This window comes from Cyanistes caeruleus, chromosome 14, assembly GCF_971803275.1.
Source record: "Cyanistes caeruleus chromosome 14, bCyaCae1.hap1.1, whole genome shotgun sequence".
Classification (NCBI taxonomy): Eukaryota; Metazoa; Chordata; class Aves; order Passeriformes; family Paridae; genus Cyanistes; species Cyanistes caeruleus.
The window spans coordinates 8595093-8611957 of NC_141714.1; the positions used below are offsets into that span (position 1 = coordinate 8595093).

Below are 16865 nucleotides of genomic sequence, written 5' to 3' on the forward strand. Positions count from 1 at the left end.
GTACTCACAGGATGAGTAAGAGATTTTGCTTAGCTAAAAAACAGTTGGTTTGAACATAATCCAAGTTGAGTTGTGATATTGATGAAACACATCTTGGGAAACAAGCCAGGGTATTATTCTGTGTTCTGTATTTTGAGTGGTTGTATTCCAGTCTGTAAGGCAGTGTGGACCTTGGGTTATTCTCAGTTTATTGTTTGTTAAAGAATTTCAAGACTGGATCCTGTTACCTTTCATTTATCAGACAATATTTCCTAATACCTTCATATTTCAGCATATTTTCTTAAATCTTTTTCTATGAACCATTTACTCAATACCTCACATAAGCAAATATGATTGAGCAACCCGATCTGGTGGATGATGTCCCTGCCCACAGCAGGGGGTTGGAATAAAATTGTCTTTAGGGTCTCTTTCAGAACTATTTTGTGATTCTGCAATATTTGTGCTTCTTAACTGATTTACTGCATAATCTACCATGCCTTTTGCTTTCCTTACAGTTAACCTGATTATATATATATATATTTGAAATCACAGTGACGGATAAATTGAAGTCCTGACTGAAAAACAGTTTCATTTTAAGTTTCAGAGGTAAAGAATTCTAGAGTTTTCTTTTTATGTTCCTAGAGATTTGAGTGGTTAATGTTGCTCACACTAAGTGTAATTGAGCAGTTTATTTTTTTTCATTTTCTAAACTTTGCCATCTGCTGAAAAGCCTTTTAGTGACATTATAATTTAGTCCAGTTGGAGCTCAGTTAAGAGTTTTCTGACTAGTCTATTATCATGTATTCACCAAACAAAAACCTGCATGCCAAATCCTGGTCAGTTTTGTTGCTCAGTTTCTAAACAAGCATCTGGAATCACTATGACAAGCCTACTGTGTTATGCTGGGAGATTGTTTTAAGTGCTGTAGGTTTAGTTTTTATGTAGCAAACCAAGACATTTCTGTGGCAACTGACACCTTTCAGCTTCCCGAATGTTTATGACACCAGCTGTCATGCATTTTTGAATTCCATTGTCATTTATCCCAGCAGGATGTATAATGTAGAGACAGGTGAGGGATGATACAGGAAAAGGCAGAAAAGAAGCAGCCCCCTGTGAAGATGCCACCTGTATACAGATGTGGACCTGATGTTCCCTTGTAGTTAGATGTTTGGGGTCTGTGTGGAGCAATTCCCAGCACAGGCAGCTGTGAGGTGGGTGGATGTCCCAAACTGCCTCGGTTCAGCTCATACAGTATGGAGTGGATGAAACAAGCAGTTGCAGCTCTCCACCTACATCTGGGCAAATGCATAGTAACTGCTCACTCTGGGCTATTGTGTGCTTCAAGCTCCCCTCTCTTCTCACTCCCCTGTGTGATGGGAAAACTTTGGATTTAGCACACCTCTGTCAGGGTGTACATCTGAGCTGTTACTGAAGCTCTGCTGCATCTTAATGCCAGTGTAACTGAAGATTTTGATTTTTTTTTCTGGTGTAATAGGGTATATTGTATAGTAATGCAGAATGATGCCCTCATGCCCTGCAGGACTAAAACTGTGATAAAAATTAAAAACTTGGCCTTTTGAAAGGTCAGTTAGTCCTTTAAAACCACATAAGCACTATATATATATACTGTATATATAAAAAACAATTTCTGGTTTTAGGAAACAGTAAGGAAGTTAAAGCCATAGAAACTTGACTCTTATGAATGTCATCAGGAACCTACAATATTACTTCGTGGATCTTTTTAGTTTTAACTGAACTTTTTGATGGGAACAACTTGCAAGAGCGGTGACTTCTGTGGTAATACTTTTCAAGTTGGAGTCCGTAACAGCACGTACACAGAATTCTCCTAAACTTTAAAAACCTATCCATACAAGCCTTTGTTGTTTCCTTGATACTTCATGTCAGAAAGAAAGATAAATTAATTTCAGGCATCATGTCTACACAGTGTAACATCATTGTGGCTTAATGATGAACTAGATTTATTTCTCTGGGTAATTGTCAGAGCAGTAGAAAAAATACTTTTATTTCTTTCTGCTAAAAAGTCATGATTTTATAGGAGTGTTGGCTTTTAGAACTTCATTCTTATGAGCTTTCTTTTCTTAAAAGAGAATTTGTCATGGTGAGTCAGTGAGGAGTTTGAGTTTTCATCTGCTATGTATACAAGGCTGACAGACCTAACTGAGGAACCAGCAGTAGTGAAACCCCCAGGAGGTTCAGCCCATGGTCACTGGGCAGGTGCGCATTAGCTCTGTGTCTTAACAGGTACTCACAGTGACTGCAGAGGCCCTAGGCAGCACCTCAAGACCACGTCAGTCTTTCGTGTGTGCTCTGTACCATGTAGCCAGAATAAGAAATTAAATAAGGATTTGTCTAGAAATTTTAAGGATTCCTAGAAACATTCTGTAAAGGCTTCTTTTGGTTTAAACAACTGGTGTTTTTTTAATGGAAAAACAAGGGCTCAAGAACCTTACCAGCAATACCAGTATGGTTTGATTTTTAATTGTGGGTATGGTTTCCACAATATATGTGTGCACATAAAAATACTCTTAATGTAGTTGAAGCCATTAAATAAGGAGAACATATAGACAGCTTATTTTAGGAGCTGCTGGCTGTCTAAAATAGAGACTTAATTGTCTTACATAGCCAACGTAGATTGCCTTTTCTGATGAGCTTTTCTAAATGCTTAATTTATATATGGGCTCTGATTTGTCTTAAAAGGAATGGTATTCTTTTCAAACTAAAATAACTATCTAAAATAAAGTAGCAGGTTTTTCTTTCTTCCTATTAAGTTACGTCTCTGATTTCAGGGAGAAGAAATACTTTCTGGCATACTCCACTTTCAAGGAGTAAAAAAATAAATAAATTGATTCAAGAGCCAAAATGCCAGATCAGTATTTTATTTGTCCCACCTGGAATGCTGTTGCTGTTACCTGCAGCGCTGTGCTGATAAAATCAGCTGAGAACTTCAGAGATGTACTTCTGTGCCACACAACAAGCGTGTATTTCTGTTTTTATCCTGTGACTACCACTTGGCATCATAATGTGCAGGAAGTATAAATGTTGTTCTTTCCCTTTCTATCTCTCAAATGTAAGGGAGGGTTCAGGAAAAAACACGTCATTCACAGTTGTTTTGTTTCCTGGAAATTCTTCCAGTCTGACCCTAAAAAAGAACAATATAAAGAAATGCTTTTTGCTTGCATTCAAGAGATTTGATGTTGCATTTAAATTACTCCTTGAAATTTCCATTTAAATTGACGAGATTCTGCTGGTCATAAGTAAAAGTCGGTAGAAGGATGACCTCATGGTTGTATTGGGCTGTCTGATGGCTTATGCTAACAGCTAGGAGGATTGTATTCATAATAATTTCTACTTTCTGAATTAGAGCACGCTCTGCTTTTCTGGCTTAAAAATTAATTGCATGTCGTGACTTGGAAGCTGTTGGTTTTCTCTGGTCTCTGCCAAACCAAGCTATGAGAGCTGATTTTTATTAGGAAAATACTGGTGGTCTGCTTAAGTGCTCCTTAATTTCTTCCTCTTGAAGTTACTGAATGAAAAAGTAAAAGTCTGAACTAACTTCACTGCTCAGTAACCTAGCAATGGAACTATAAATACTGTCTTTTTTTTCTTCTGAAACCCTGGCACCAAGTGTCTCTTGCTGTTGTCTTTTCTTTGCTGTTCCCTAAAATCCAGTGAGTTGGCCACTTATTAATTTAAGGAGGTTTTGAATTAATTGAAGAACAATATCTGGGCCTTTTGGGCTGAGTTAATTGACAAAGGGCCGAATTATTGCTACCAAAGAAAAGGGCCATTTCTTTGTTAAATATGACTTCAAAGGTAATTCTGCTAATTCTCATTTGCTCAGTGAAAAAATTCCAGAATCTCAGGATTACATTTACCGAGGTAAATGAAGAGCTGGTAGGATTTAAGTCTATTCCCTACCATCTGAAAGTAGTGCCAAGGTACTGTTTCTCAGAAGAGGGTAATAGTTCATAAAATAAGATCTTTAGCCTGCTTTTCATATGTCTACTGATGAATTTGAAGAATTGTTTAGATGCCAGAAAGTTATTGTTTGATTTAACTGTGTTCGATATCAGAAACTAGTTAAAAAAAAATTGACTACAATAGAACAAGCTAAAAAAATAACGGAGAATTAATTTTTAAGTTGTATTAAATTTATCAGTTCTGTTTGATTCATCTTTTGGGAGCTACATTTCTACATGGTAGGCTGAGTCCACTGAGAGGCTGTCACAAAAAAGTAGATTTTTAAGAGTCAGGAATCTTGGATTCTAGTCTCAATTCTTTCACTGACTCACTATGTAAGCCTCCTAAATTGCATGAGTCACTTAATGTCTCTGTCTCATTCACACTTCCTATAAAAGTGAGTATTACTTCATGCCCAGTGTTTGACAGCTTCCTTTGCATCTCCTCCTTCTGTGTCATGTTTAAGCTCTCAAAGTAACTTCCAGCAATGTACAAAACTGTATCCAGTTTTATCTAAACTCTTTGTCCAGCCTGTAGATGTGACTATCCCCAAAAAAGAGCTTTAGCGTGTACTTTCATTGTTAGTGTTTGCTGTTAAATAACAATGAGTAAAATAATAGGAATTTAATTCATTTAATACCACCATTCATCTGCATCAAAATCCTTCTTTATTATTTTTGATGCTTACATGCTATCAAACTTTTTTAAATGATCTTTTTTTATTCAGTCACAAGGATTTTGAAGCATTTCTAAACAGAGTAATGAAACTCCACTACTACTTCTCATTTCCCCGATTTGTGTTTTACTGTTTGTTACCCATATGCTGCATCACAGATAAGAGCCTTAGGTTCTTAAAGACTGAAGCTGACTTTTTTTTTTAAGGCATTTTTATGGCCCGCAGAAATTCAGATGGAGAACACTATGATGTATTTCATTTTGATTCACCTGCACATACTATCATTACAGGTTGTTGTAAGAGCTTCTCTAGTGGTATTTTATGGAAAACAAGATGTAGTCTTAAGGAACATAAATATGTAAGGAATATAATTTTTTTTGAATCATCATGCTGTTTGTCACAGCAACTCAAAATACTTCAAGCAATTCCCTTTTCTTTTTTTACTTTCAGTGTCTTTAAAGTGTTTGCAGGCTTTTCTATATTGCACATCCTCCACAAGGAGGAGTGGTCCTTGGAAAATGAAGTTACTGATAAGCATTTCCTGTAGCCAAATAAACCTCAATTGAAAAAAAGGATTCAGTTCTGACTTTACTTGCTTCACTTTTATCATGGATCAGACTATATGGGGAAAAACTAATGCCCTTTTATTGGCCAGCTAGAATTCCCCTTGCTTGACACTGCCTCTTTTCAGCTCTCTAAATGGAAGTACTGTGTACTTCCATTTAGTCAACAGCAATATATATCATCTGTTTCTGGGCATGAACAGATGGCCTGGGAAACGATTTTACAATTATTGGGATTTTCTTTAAAAGTAGTTTTGAACTCCACCTAATTTTTTCAACTTCTTTTGCTGATTATTTCCACTTACCCTTCCTTCATTCTGTGGAGTTAAAATTTTTTAAAAATTTGGAGTTAATATTTTTTATACTTGGTATTTAATATGCCAAATTTTGTTCTTTTTCCTAACAGAAGAATTGACAGAAAAATACAGCATTAAATAAGCCTGTAAAATCATATTCTAAGGCTATAAAAGTACAGATACGTACAGATTCACCTGTTCCAATTAAGACTGTTGATTACCCACAGTTACATGGTGTTTTTTTGTTCTGAGTTCAGACCAGTGACAAGCTTTTGAGGAAAGCAAGCATTGCCTTGTTTTCTGCTCAATGGGAGTTGGTCACCAAGAGGCACATAGCAAGTGCAGTGACATGTCAGGAGAGGCTCAGGTCTGAATTTCCATCCATAGACGTTTTTAGAGTGTGTGAATTGTATGGTAAGGGCTAAACCGCTGCCTGTAGAAACTGATTCTGTTTCTTCCCAGAACAGGGATGCCAAAAGTAAAAGCTCATGCAAGGATTTTTATCTTTGCTGACTAGGTGTTGACATCTGCTGACGCTTCTGAGAGTGTGTCAGTCTATCAAGCATTGAAAGCTGAGATTTTTATGATGTGGAAGCTGCCCTTGAGGAACTGCTGGGCACCATCTTGTTCCATTGGCATCATGAGAACAGTCATAGATGGTTTTTTATGTGCTACCCACAGAGATGAAGTTCAAACTCAAGGATAATGGCTGAGTTTTGAAGGGAAGCATCTCTAATGCCATATGTCTCCTGCTAATCAGGCATTGAGAAATGCAAAAATGAAAGCAGTTCATCTGTGAAGTGACTTTACAAAGCTCTGGTGTGCTTTTAGGCTTTGCAAAGGTATCTGGAAGTTACTGTAGGGTTCGGGCCATGGTAGCAATAATAGAATGATTGAGAAGATGACTGGTATTCTAACTGTAATATAGAGCAATAAAACAAATCTTGGTTTTTGAAGTAGTATGTGATATCCAAACTCATTAGGAAAAGGTTACAAAGTTTTAAGGTAGTTCTTCTGAAACTGGCGCCTGATAAAATTTTTGTCTCATAAATTTTCTTAGGAGACAGTATTTCATGTTAAGCTAATCCGTAGATGTTCTCTTGTTGGCATTTCCCTGCATTAGGTTTTATTCCAGTTCTTGATTGTCAGTACGAAGTACAAATTTCTCTAGGTAAATTTGGGTTTTACTTATGAAACAACAGAGACAAAGTAATTTGAAAGACCAAATGGGTCTGAAGACAGGGAGGAATAATATCACAGCAATACTCTGTGTAGTCAGAGTGGTGTCAGAGGCTGTTACCCAAATCTCTGGTCTTATTCTGCCAGCTTTCTCACCTCCAGCAGCAGGAGTTTTGAGACAGGATCTGTGCACCAGTGTATGTAGCCTTGGAGGTGTCGAGGATAAATTTTCCAGCATGCTGTACAGATGGAATAGCACCTGGCAATTCAGCAAGAGTTAGTTATAATTGAAATTGCTCTATCATTTGATAGCAATATTTTAGTTATCATGAGGTGGTTACATGAAGACAAGGTGTTAGCGTCAGTGTCACTTACTGAAGAATGGAGTAGGCCAGGTGAGCTTGCTGCTCAGCATGTGCTGGTCACTGCATGACACTGCTCTCACTGAAACTGAACCACTTGGCTGCCTCTGTGTGCCTGAGGCTTTTACACCTTTGTGTGCCTTCCTGCTCCCACTGTTCACCTGAAGGTTTCATATCTCAGCTTTTTATCAGTGCTTAAATTTGTCATGATTTGGCTCATCGTGTTTCAAATTATGAGTTCAGTTTAAGTGGGGTACTTGAGCTAGGGTGTCTTGAACAGGGCCCAGAGTTGATGATCCTGATGGGGCTCTTCCAACTTAGGATATTCTTTGATTCTCTGAGACATGACTTACACGAGCATGGGATGAGATTTGTTTCTGTGCAACTTAAAGAATGCTAAATTACAGGTGGTTTATCATCTCTCATTGCCAATGCAGCAGATCTTCAGTGAGTGGACATTTGCTGGAGAGTTCTACTGCTACCTTTGTGGGGATCAGACTTATACCCACAGCACACAGACAACCTTTGCCTCAAAAAGTTTAAATTTACAGTAGATTTTGGCAGCTATAGGAATTGAAATTCAAAGACAAACTTCCAGTACCAAGCTGTGCAAAAAAGGGAAAAATACCCCAACCTTTTGAAGGCTTTAAATTCTTGCAATATGGGAAGTGTTTTTCTTGGTAAGATGGATGCAAAAATTTTGAGAAACAGATTTGAAGTAATATTAGCAGTATCTGTGCATACAGTTGTTTGTAGGGATAACTGAATTTGTTGTTTGTTGATGAAATAATGCTTGTATGTCTGAGTGTTTCTCAGTAGTGTTCACATAGATTGGTTGTATGACAGAGATGCAGCAGGCCTTGGGGAAATGAGCCATCTGCAAATAAGCAAGCCTGTAGTAGGAATGTGGTTTAGGATTAGGGTTTAGGTTTGGAAGATGATTAGGGTTTCTAAGCATAATTTTTTATTTAAAAAGGGGTAAAATGTTGTATGTATACAGGAACTTAAAAAATAAAATTCAGAAGAGCTTTAAAGTACAGTGATCCCATCTCTGACTCAAAATAACTAAGCTACAAATAACTGGATTCCCAGAGAGTATTCTAGGAAGGTACCCCAGGACATTTACTGTGATCATATTTTTGTATTCATTCGTTTTTCCACCTGCTCTTGGTAATGACTTATTACTAGGTAGACTTAAAACTAGATGGACTTTTGGTCTGAGCTGTCCTTCTGTTCTGATTATCCTCCCTTGACATATGTATATTTACTAATTTTCTGTTGCATTCTGGGGCCAGAGGATCATGTCCAGGGAGGCTGCTGTTACTGGTGGCTGACATGGGACTCAACGAGATGGGCTTCTGCTTGGTTAAGCTCAGGAAACCATTTATTCAACACAGGAGCAAACTCAGCTTAAATCCAGAGGCAAAGAGCCTAGAGCAGAGGCAGGGTGGGGGTTTTATGGGAAAGGACCAGGGTAGAGTTTACGGTTGGGGACTAATAAGGACATTGCAAGGGAGAAACCCCAGGGGCACAGAACCAATCAGAACACCCTGGGCTGCCACCCCCACGAGGGGTCCAGGCATGGGGCAACTCCTACTGGGTTCACAGGACACATCCCCTGAGGCAGAGGGATTGAATTTATTCTTCCTAGGCTTTAAAGCCACTCCTCTCACTTCAACAATGCTTATCTGAAACTAAATCTTCGTCTCCCTGGGCAGAAATATCACAATTTTCCCCATCATGTTGGGGTATTTGAAAGTTGGATTAGGTTATTGGTATTTTGGGATGGTTTTGGTATGCTTGTGGCTATAGGAGTTATCTCTGATGTTGCTCTGAACACCAGAGAGCAGAGGATGGTAACTCTGCCTGGTTCCAGCAGTTTCAAAGCCAGCCTGGAAAACTACATCAGCGTTACCCAGTTATGATACATCTTCAGTGGAAGTCATTAGCTAGATATCATAGGCCTTATGCTTTAAATCTCTTTAGTGTTCCCAGTTCTTCACAGATCTGTGTAGAAAAGGTCTTCGGAGTCTGAATTTCAATACTATGTTGTGTTCTGTAATATCTGCAACAAAAATTTTGCCTTCCCCCCACTCCAGAAAAATGTAGGTTCTACTTTAACTCTTCAGTGTATGGTACGAGTTCTTGATGGGAAACTATTTCTGGTTATACATATGATGTTTTCCTTTAGTTAAACTTCACATGGGTTGTTTTTTTCTCATGTGTCCTTATGTGGTCCACTTTAATGAAGTTCTGTTACTATTTATACAAAACAATTCTGGTGCAGAGCCTGCAGCCCTTGTTCTAATATCATGCCTGTAATTATATTGTGACTGTGATTGTATCATGGCTGTGATTTGCAGTGGGCAGCCACTGGCTCTAGGCCAAGTAAAACAATTAAGAACAATCTAACTGTTAGATGAAACAACAAGACATGTGAAGAGCTTGGTAGTGTTTCAGTAGGTCTCTTAAATTCTCTTTACTTATCCAAAAACTTAGTTAGCAGATTGCTGTTTTTGTTGGGGATAAGCATGTTTGTATTCACATTAAAGCTTAAGAGAATAAAAGATTGAGACACCATCCTCACTTTAACCCTCACTTTGCCAATTGAACTGGTTCTTAACCAAACTTAAGCAAGTAGTTTTTTTACAGATGTTCTTTTTCATGGCACTGCTTGCTGTGTGTTTCCAGGCATGCTGGCCTGTGCTCAGGTAGCTTCCCTTGGTGTGGATTTTAGCCCACTAGGTGCGTTTGTCTGTAGAATAGTACATCACCCATGGATTAGCTGTTTGCAAGCTTCCCTGTTACTAATCATGACATCTGCTTTGCAGAATCTCCTAGTCCTGTAGGTTTACAGGTCTGTTAAGCCCTTGGATGTTTTTGCCTTTTTATATTCACCTTTGCTAGTAAGGATGAATATTAGTCTTTTTTAGAGAATATTCTGCTTGTTTGGATTTTTTTTTCACTGAATAATTAAGTTCTATGATTTGATTACTATATTGTTTGATCACTGCAAGTTATAGAACTTCACACTCCACTTTGTGTTGAGAAGTTTAATCCTTTTTGAAAGAGGTTTACAAGTTGCAAGTGGAAGAGCTATTGCTTTTGTAAGTTTTTTTCAAAAGCTTTCTGCTGGTGTTTAATTAAGATTGTCATAGTAGCAAGACCAGCTCAGGACAGAATGACCCTCAGAACATATCTGATTGGCCAGCCAAGAACCAAAACAAATGTCTAAGGAAAAAACTTGGAATGTTGATCAGTGTTACATTGGTGACTGGATTATCAAACTGATCATTTCATCAGGATTTCTTTTCTGTGCTTAATACTTTTCAGATTAGGTCCTTGATATTTTAAAAAAAAAAAAAAATATCCTTGGAAATTCTGTTTTGTCTCCAACAGTGCCCTTAAAGATAGTCGTTTCCCCCCAATGACGAGGGATGAGTTGCCACGGCTTTTCTGCTCAGTGTCTCTACTCACTAACTTTGAAGATGTGTGTGACTACATGGATTGGGAGGTAAGAATGTCAGATATCTTTTATGAAAATGAACATCTATAGCTGAGGTCACACTGTTTAAATTATCTGCATATATTAGTGTAGCTGTCAGTGTTTTGAACTCTGTACAGATGGTTATGTGCATAGATTCAAATGACATTTTTTTTATAAAACTGTCATTAGCTCAAGAGTCTGAGCCATGCAAATGGAATAAAGTTGTGGTTTTGCCCACAAAGGCACTCAGAGTTGTCTAAGATTATGTTATGTTATGTCTAAGATTCCATCAAGGAAGGTGTTGTCTGAGCAAGGGTGTCCTGAGGCCTTGTTTGCAGCATCTACCTGGTAGATCAATCCACTGACTCTGGAAAGGGGTGTTCCATTATGGAAGTTAACAGTCTGATGTATGCTTCTGGAAACAAGCACTGCAAAAAATGGCAATCCCATAACAAGCTGCTTCATTTAGCTTAGTAGAGACATTCATCTTCCCCCAAACTTAATTTACTTTCAGAGTGTCCTGCATATACCTCACAAAGCCTTCATACAGTGAGGCCATGTAAATTATTGCTCTCACAGTTTATACATGGGGCTGAATCTATTCTAATTGCCTGGTTCTAGGAAACCTGCATGCATCCTCTTGAACAGCAGCATAAAAGAGAAGAAGCAAATGCTGACGTGTGTGACAGTGTATACTGATAGACATGTTAGTCTGTAACATTCTTTTTCCCAAATTATTTGTCATTAGGTGCTTGAAAAAAACAAAGTACTTGACTTAAGATGAACTCATCTTAGTCATCATGTTGCATTCCTCTTTGAATCTGAGTGGCCAAAAGAAAAATTTTGAAATTTTCATAGAATAGCAGACGTAATGCCAGAGACACCACAAAAACTACAGTATTTCCCTTTAATAATAATTTAGCCTGACTAAATGTTTATAAATTCTTTGGAGAAAAAGAGGCTTTCTGTTGTATTTGGACATAAATAATGTATATTTAGTAGAAACTGCACTTGTTAGAACCGTAAGAGGCCCCATTGTCTGAGAGGAGGGTATGAGCAGTAAGCTCATTATTACGAATTTTACAGTAGTTGAAAATTAACAAAGACATGTTTCCTGTTCACCTCATAGTAACAAGGGCTTCTTACCTTCTGATATGTAATTCTGAATTGAGATGTATTGAGAAACCGCTCAGACTGTGCACCGAGTCTTCACAGAAGTATGGCGTATGTCGTTCATTTCTATCTTTAGCACGCTTTTATAGGGTCCGACAGGGTCCACAGGCTTAGCCAGTTACTATTGGTTAATACATATTGTTTACATTCTTTTCTCAATACACAAGGCTATTGTTTTTCTTTATTCTTGCTGCTTCAGGAGAGTTTCAAGGACACTGCCTTTAATATTGTCACTTATACCAAAGGCTGGCTTGTGCAGACAGGCTTTTACTAAAATATCATGCTTTTATTCTATCAAAATGTTCTTCTACAATTCCCCCTTTCTCTTTTTGCACAAGCCAGACTTTAGATGGGATTCGTTTTACACTTCTACAGATACAAGATAACATACAGCTTAAAACAACTATCTCTATTAGTGTCATAAGTAAAATTTATCCCCCTTCCAGCACAAGAGACTTCAACCATCCAGTAATGCCCCAGTTGGCTAACCAGCTTCCAGTGGGGTCAGTATCTTCTTTCAGGGCATGTAACCCATTCTGTAGCTGTGTTAGTTGTTTGTGGATGGAAACTGAATGATCAGTAAGGTTCAAACAGCACATACCTTCAAACTCTTCACAACTATGTCCATGTGCTAAGAGCAAGAAATCAATTGCAGCTTGATTTTGCAATACGGCGTGGTGTACACCACTCACATCAGCTGAAAGTTCACTTAATATTGTTGATGTTAAGTTCAGTTCTTTCCTGGTCCAACAAGCAAGCCTTTTTAGAGTTGACAAGCCTTTAGCAGCAGCTGCTCCCAGAGTAGAAAAGGAGGCTAGCCATATTATACCATGACCCCAAATGTCTGGGTCTCTAACATCATCACATTGTAATTCATTCAGTCTTTGCTTTGACTGTTTGATATTTTTTATTTTACCAGCTTTATTCAGTAATTGGTGTAAGTTTGGATGGAACAAAGTAAGTTCTCCAAGGTAACAGGGTCCTCCGTGTGGGCTAGCAGGAATTCTATTCCATGCTCTATCTCCACAGATTAAGAATATTGCACTAGGTAATCGCCTTGGTGATTGTCCTGTGAGTTCGCACTGTGAATAAAAGGCTTTACTTTCGGTGTTATTGATAAGATCAACTATAGGGTTAACTGTAGCCCAGTGTTGCATTACTTTGTTGGAGTGGCTTTTTGTTGGGGGCTCAAACATTATCCATCCACCTGAGGTTTGGTGGAGCCTAACAAGTCCAGTTCTTCCGGGGCCCCTATGGTAACATTGAGAACTTCAATGATTTTTGCTTGCCAGCAGGCTTCAAGTTGTCTTGATGAGAAGCCAATGGTGTGATTGCACTCTCGTAACATTGTCAATTGATTCAGTTGAGTTTTATTGCTAACTAAACCTTTAAATGCTTGAGGATCCCATTCAGGGACTCCTACAATACAGGTGCGAAAAGGATCTCCAGGTGTGGCTAGGCTTAGACACATTGATTTTTGGCCTGTCAAGTGTGCCAAAGTGACCTATATGTTCTGTCGCTTCTGGATGTTAGTTAGCAGACAGGTGGTCGGGACTGTACACAGCATGATTACTATAAGCAGTTGGTTACACACAAATTACACCATGCTTCCAGAATCACATCTAATCAGGCTTTTGTAATTTGTTGAATGAATTCCTTTAAGGTTTAAAGTTAAATGAACTTTCAAATATGCTCACTTTAACTCTTGAAGGGGGAATACTTACACTTTATACTCATATCTTCTCTAAAGTTATCAATAACCTACAAATAACAATTATCACACAGGCTAAACTTTTTATCTTAAACTATAACTACTTTTAACACACTGGTGCTCTGGTATTTATGCAATCTAAGCATGAAAGCAATTTGCTTAAAGGGTAAAAATACAGTTACAATAACAAAAATACAGTCAAATGGAGTCTCTATACTCCCTTAGATCTTTTACAAAATTCTTCTCACAGACTATGATTTAACGTGATTCAGTCTTGGAATGTCTGCTGCTCCTATGATGTCAGCTGGCAGCCGATCAGTGACTGACTGAGGGCATCGATTTCTGGGTTGTTCTTCATATCTTTCTAAATCTTAAAACAGAAAATAACTGAAAAAAAATTGGTAGAGACACAACATCATAATAACAACATAAAATTTCTGTTGGCAAACTGTCTGTATAGTTTTCAGACACAACTGTGTCCTGGCAGGTCCACTTCTGATCTTGTCTGGAGTTCTAAGGTTGTATGGTGACTTCTCTGTTCACTGGATCTCATGTTTTCAGAGGCAGACAGTCTGGTCAGATGAATAAGTGACCTTTTTGAACCTGTGAACAAAACACAGGAACTTCTCTCCTTGAAATTAATAAATCATTTTGACTTAGCTGTGGTACACTTAATTGTAAATTCAGCTTATATGATCTTTCTAAATCTTTGATGTAAATATTTCATCATTGTGGTCCAAATTTCTAATGCACATATTACACTAATCAAATGCTTTTAGGGCATCAATTCCCCCTGTTTTTGTTTTTTAAAAAAAAAAAAATAAAAATGAGATGTACTTCCATCATGCACATCAATATCAACACAAAACCAAATACACAGTGAATAAGCAAAATCTTAGAGCAGTTAAAAATCAATCAAATAATAACCATTATTAACAACACATGTGATATAAAATTACTATTAACTACTAAAACACTGCACTAGCATCCCATAGTTTGCAAACAAACAACAAAATCAATGAAGGATTGGATAACCACCTCCAGAAATGATTCTTCAAGCCCACATCAAAATTGATCCAGCTGTCATATTAATAGGGTCAAATTTCTAAGTTAAAAAGTGACTCAAATAACAATTTGAGTGCAAATTGTGCAAAAAACATCTGGATTTGTTGGTAAATATTCTGTCCAGGTAAAGTCAAGGCTTAGCCAGGGCCTTAGGCATTAAACTGCAAAGTTACATAAACAGGAAGATCTAAAGCATACATTGCAAATTGTATGTAATTATAGCAAAGAACTTTTTGGCTAGACTTGAGCATTCCTTAAAGCTCTTCCTTAAAACACCTTGAAAGAGGTATTTTTCCCAAAGTTGCTGTTCTTCAGTAAAGTAAAACCTGGCAGAATTGTACGTGCTGTCTTTATACAAAAGGCCTTTAGTCTGTGTGCACTGGTTTAAATATTAGCTTAAATAGCTGTAGTCAGTAGTGTTGACTGAAAGGTGGATTTTCATTGTTGACAAAGTGGGTATATTCAAGAGTTGTGGAAGTTTTTTCCTGCCTTCAAGTGCAATGACACCAGTGGCTCTCAGATTCTGTTCTGTAGAACTGAGAAGAATGTCTGGATCTCAATGTTACTCTCTTTGGACAATATTCAGCGATTCCATGTATGTAAATGAATGATTATACTTAACATGAAGTCGACAACAAACCTCCTGACGAGTCTTCTACCTCTGTTGTTAAATCAGAATGTAGTATTAAGATGCTATTGAAGATGGTCAGAAAGAAGCCAGCATATTTGCTGCAAATGTGGGGCTGAAAAGCTGTAGAATTCAGCTAATACTAAATGGGATCGGCTTCAAGAAGATAACAGTAGTCACTTAATCTGAAAGTTTCTGTTTCCAAAAACATTCGTGTACAGCTGTTTCCATAGTATTAGGTAAATAAAGGGGAAAGTTACTGTTCTGTGTTATCATAAGGAATACTGTGCAAGTTCTAGGCCAGCATCTTTGTTGGAAAAAGTTTCTAGGTTGCTGCAGAGATTGAGCTGACAAACCGTAAGTTAGTACAAGGGCTGTCCCTAACCCAGAGCAGGGTGTCACAGTGCCATTGGCATGTGAGCACAGGCTGTGCAGAAGGTCTGGGATGCAGGAGAACACAGACAGTGAGTGGGCGTAAGGAACAGGCAGATGCTTGTTCCTGACACCAAGGGGATGTTGCACTGCTCTGGCTCTGGAGAATTCCACGTGGATTCTCCGTAAAAGTCTCTTTGTTACCTCCTTTAATGTATTTCTGAACAACTATTTTACAATTAATTAATCTTAAACTAATTAGTGGTGATTACATGAAAATTGCCACAGATTTCAGTGCAGTAGATATAACTGATCAGAACCATTATTGGATGATAATTTCCTCCACAGTGGAGTTCACAGAAACTTAAGTGTCAGCAAGGCCTGATGTTAAGGTGCTTATCCAAATTCCTTGTGGATGGTCTAATGAGAATAATGTTATTTCTTCCTCTCAGTATGGTTTGAGAGTCAGTCCAGGAGGAGCAAATTGATGAACTGTGTTCGGAGCCTTGGGGCAGAATAGCCCATCAGGACAATTGCTTCAGTTTTGGTGTCAGAGGGGACTTGGGAACAATTTTTTCTTATATATAGAGAGAGGTATTGTGGGCAGTAATCTGGTAAGTGCCATAGGCACTTGACAAAACAATAAGTGTGGCATGTACATATTTTCTCTCATTCCAAGGTGTATGGGAATAAAGAATTCATTAAAAAAATAATATGTATAAATTTAATATTAAAGTGTTCAAATACACAACAAAGTCTGAAGTTTTGTAAAGGTTATTTCTGAAGTAAAATAATGTAGCTTAATGCAATCCTTAGATGTAATGAAAGGTCTGTTAATTTAATATTGTCATGGAACCTAATTTTATGTAGCCTCTGACCACTTAAAACTGATGAGAAAGTTTACAAGTACTGCTTATATAGGACACAGTATTTCATTCTCTAAAACCCATTAGAAATATTTCTATTGATAGAGATTGTTTTTTGCCTATCTCCTTATCTTGCTTTCTTCTCCCAATAGCAACAATTTAAATATATTCCTATCCACGTGGGAGGCTGAAGCAGCAGTTTTGTGGTCCCTTTTCAGCTCCAGAGGATACCTGTAGGCAGTCGTTTCCTTTATAAATGGTAATAGGTGAGACAGAACTCCAGCTCCATCTGCACAAGATTGGTTTGTTTTTCTAAGCTTCACAGACAAATATTGTTTTACAGAATGCTGCCTGTAGTGTATCAGTATTTTTAGTCTGAGAAGCAGAACCCTGAGGCTGTGTAGGAAGGTGTGTACTGGTCCTGGTAGCAGGGCAGTTAATGCCTTCCACATACCCAGTCCATACCTCCCATCTTGGAGAGTGCTGTTTTGGGAAATCTCACAGAAGTTTGCATCAGTTGAACACCA

General features: G+C 37.9%; 1 protein-coding gene across 2 annotated transcripts in view; it reads left to right on the top strand.

The window, feature by feature from the left end:
• The window catches only part of AMMECR1 (AMMECR nuclear protein 1), a 96607-nt gene that overhangs the window by 67105 nt on the left and 12637 nt on the right, over window positions 1–16865 (top strand). For both annotated transcript variants that reach the window (XM_086850619.1, XM_086850618.1), the window contains one exon: window positions 10436–10550. In XM_086850619.1, the coding sequence (XP_086706745.1) occupies window positions 10436–10550 (115 nt within the window). The remainder of the gene's footprint in view (window positions 1–10435; window positions 10551–16865) is intronic.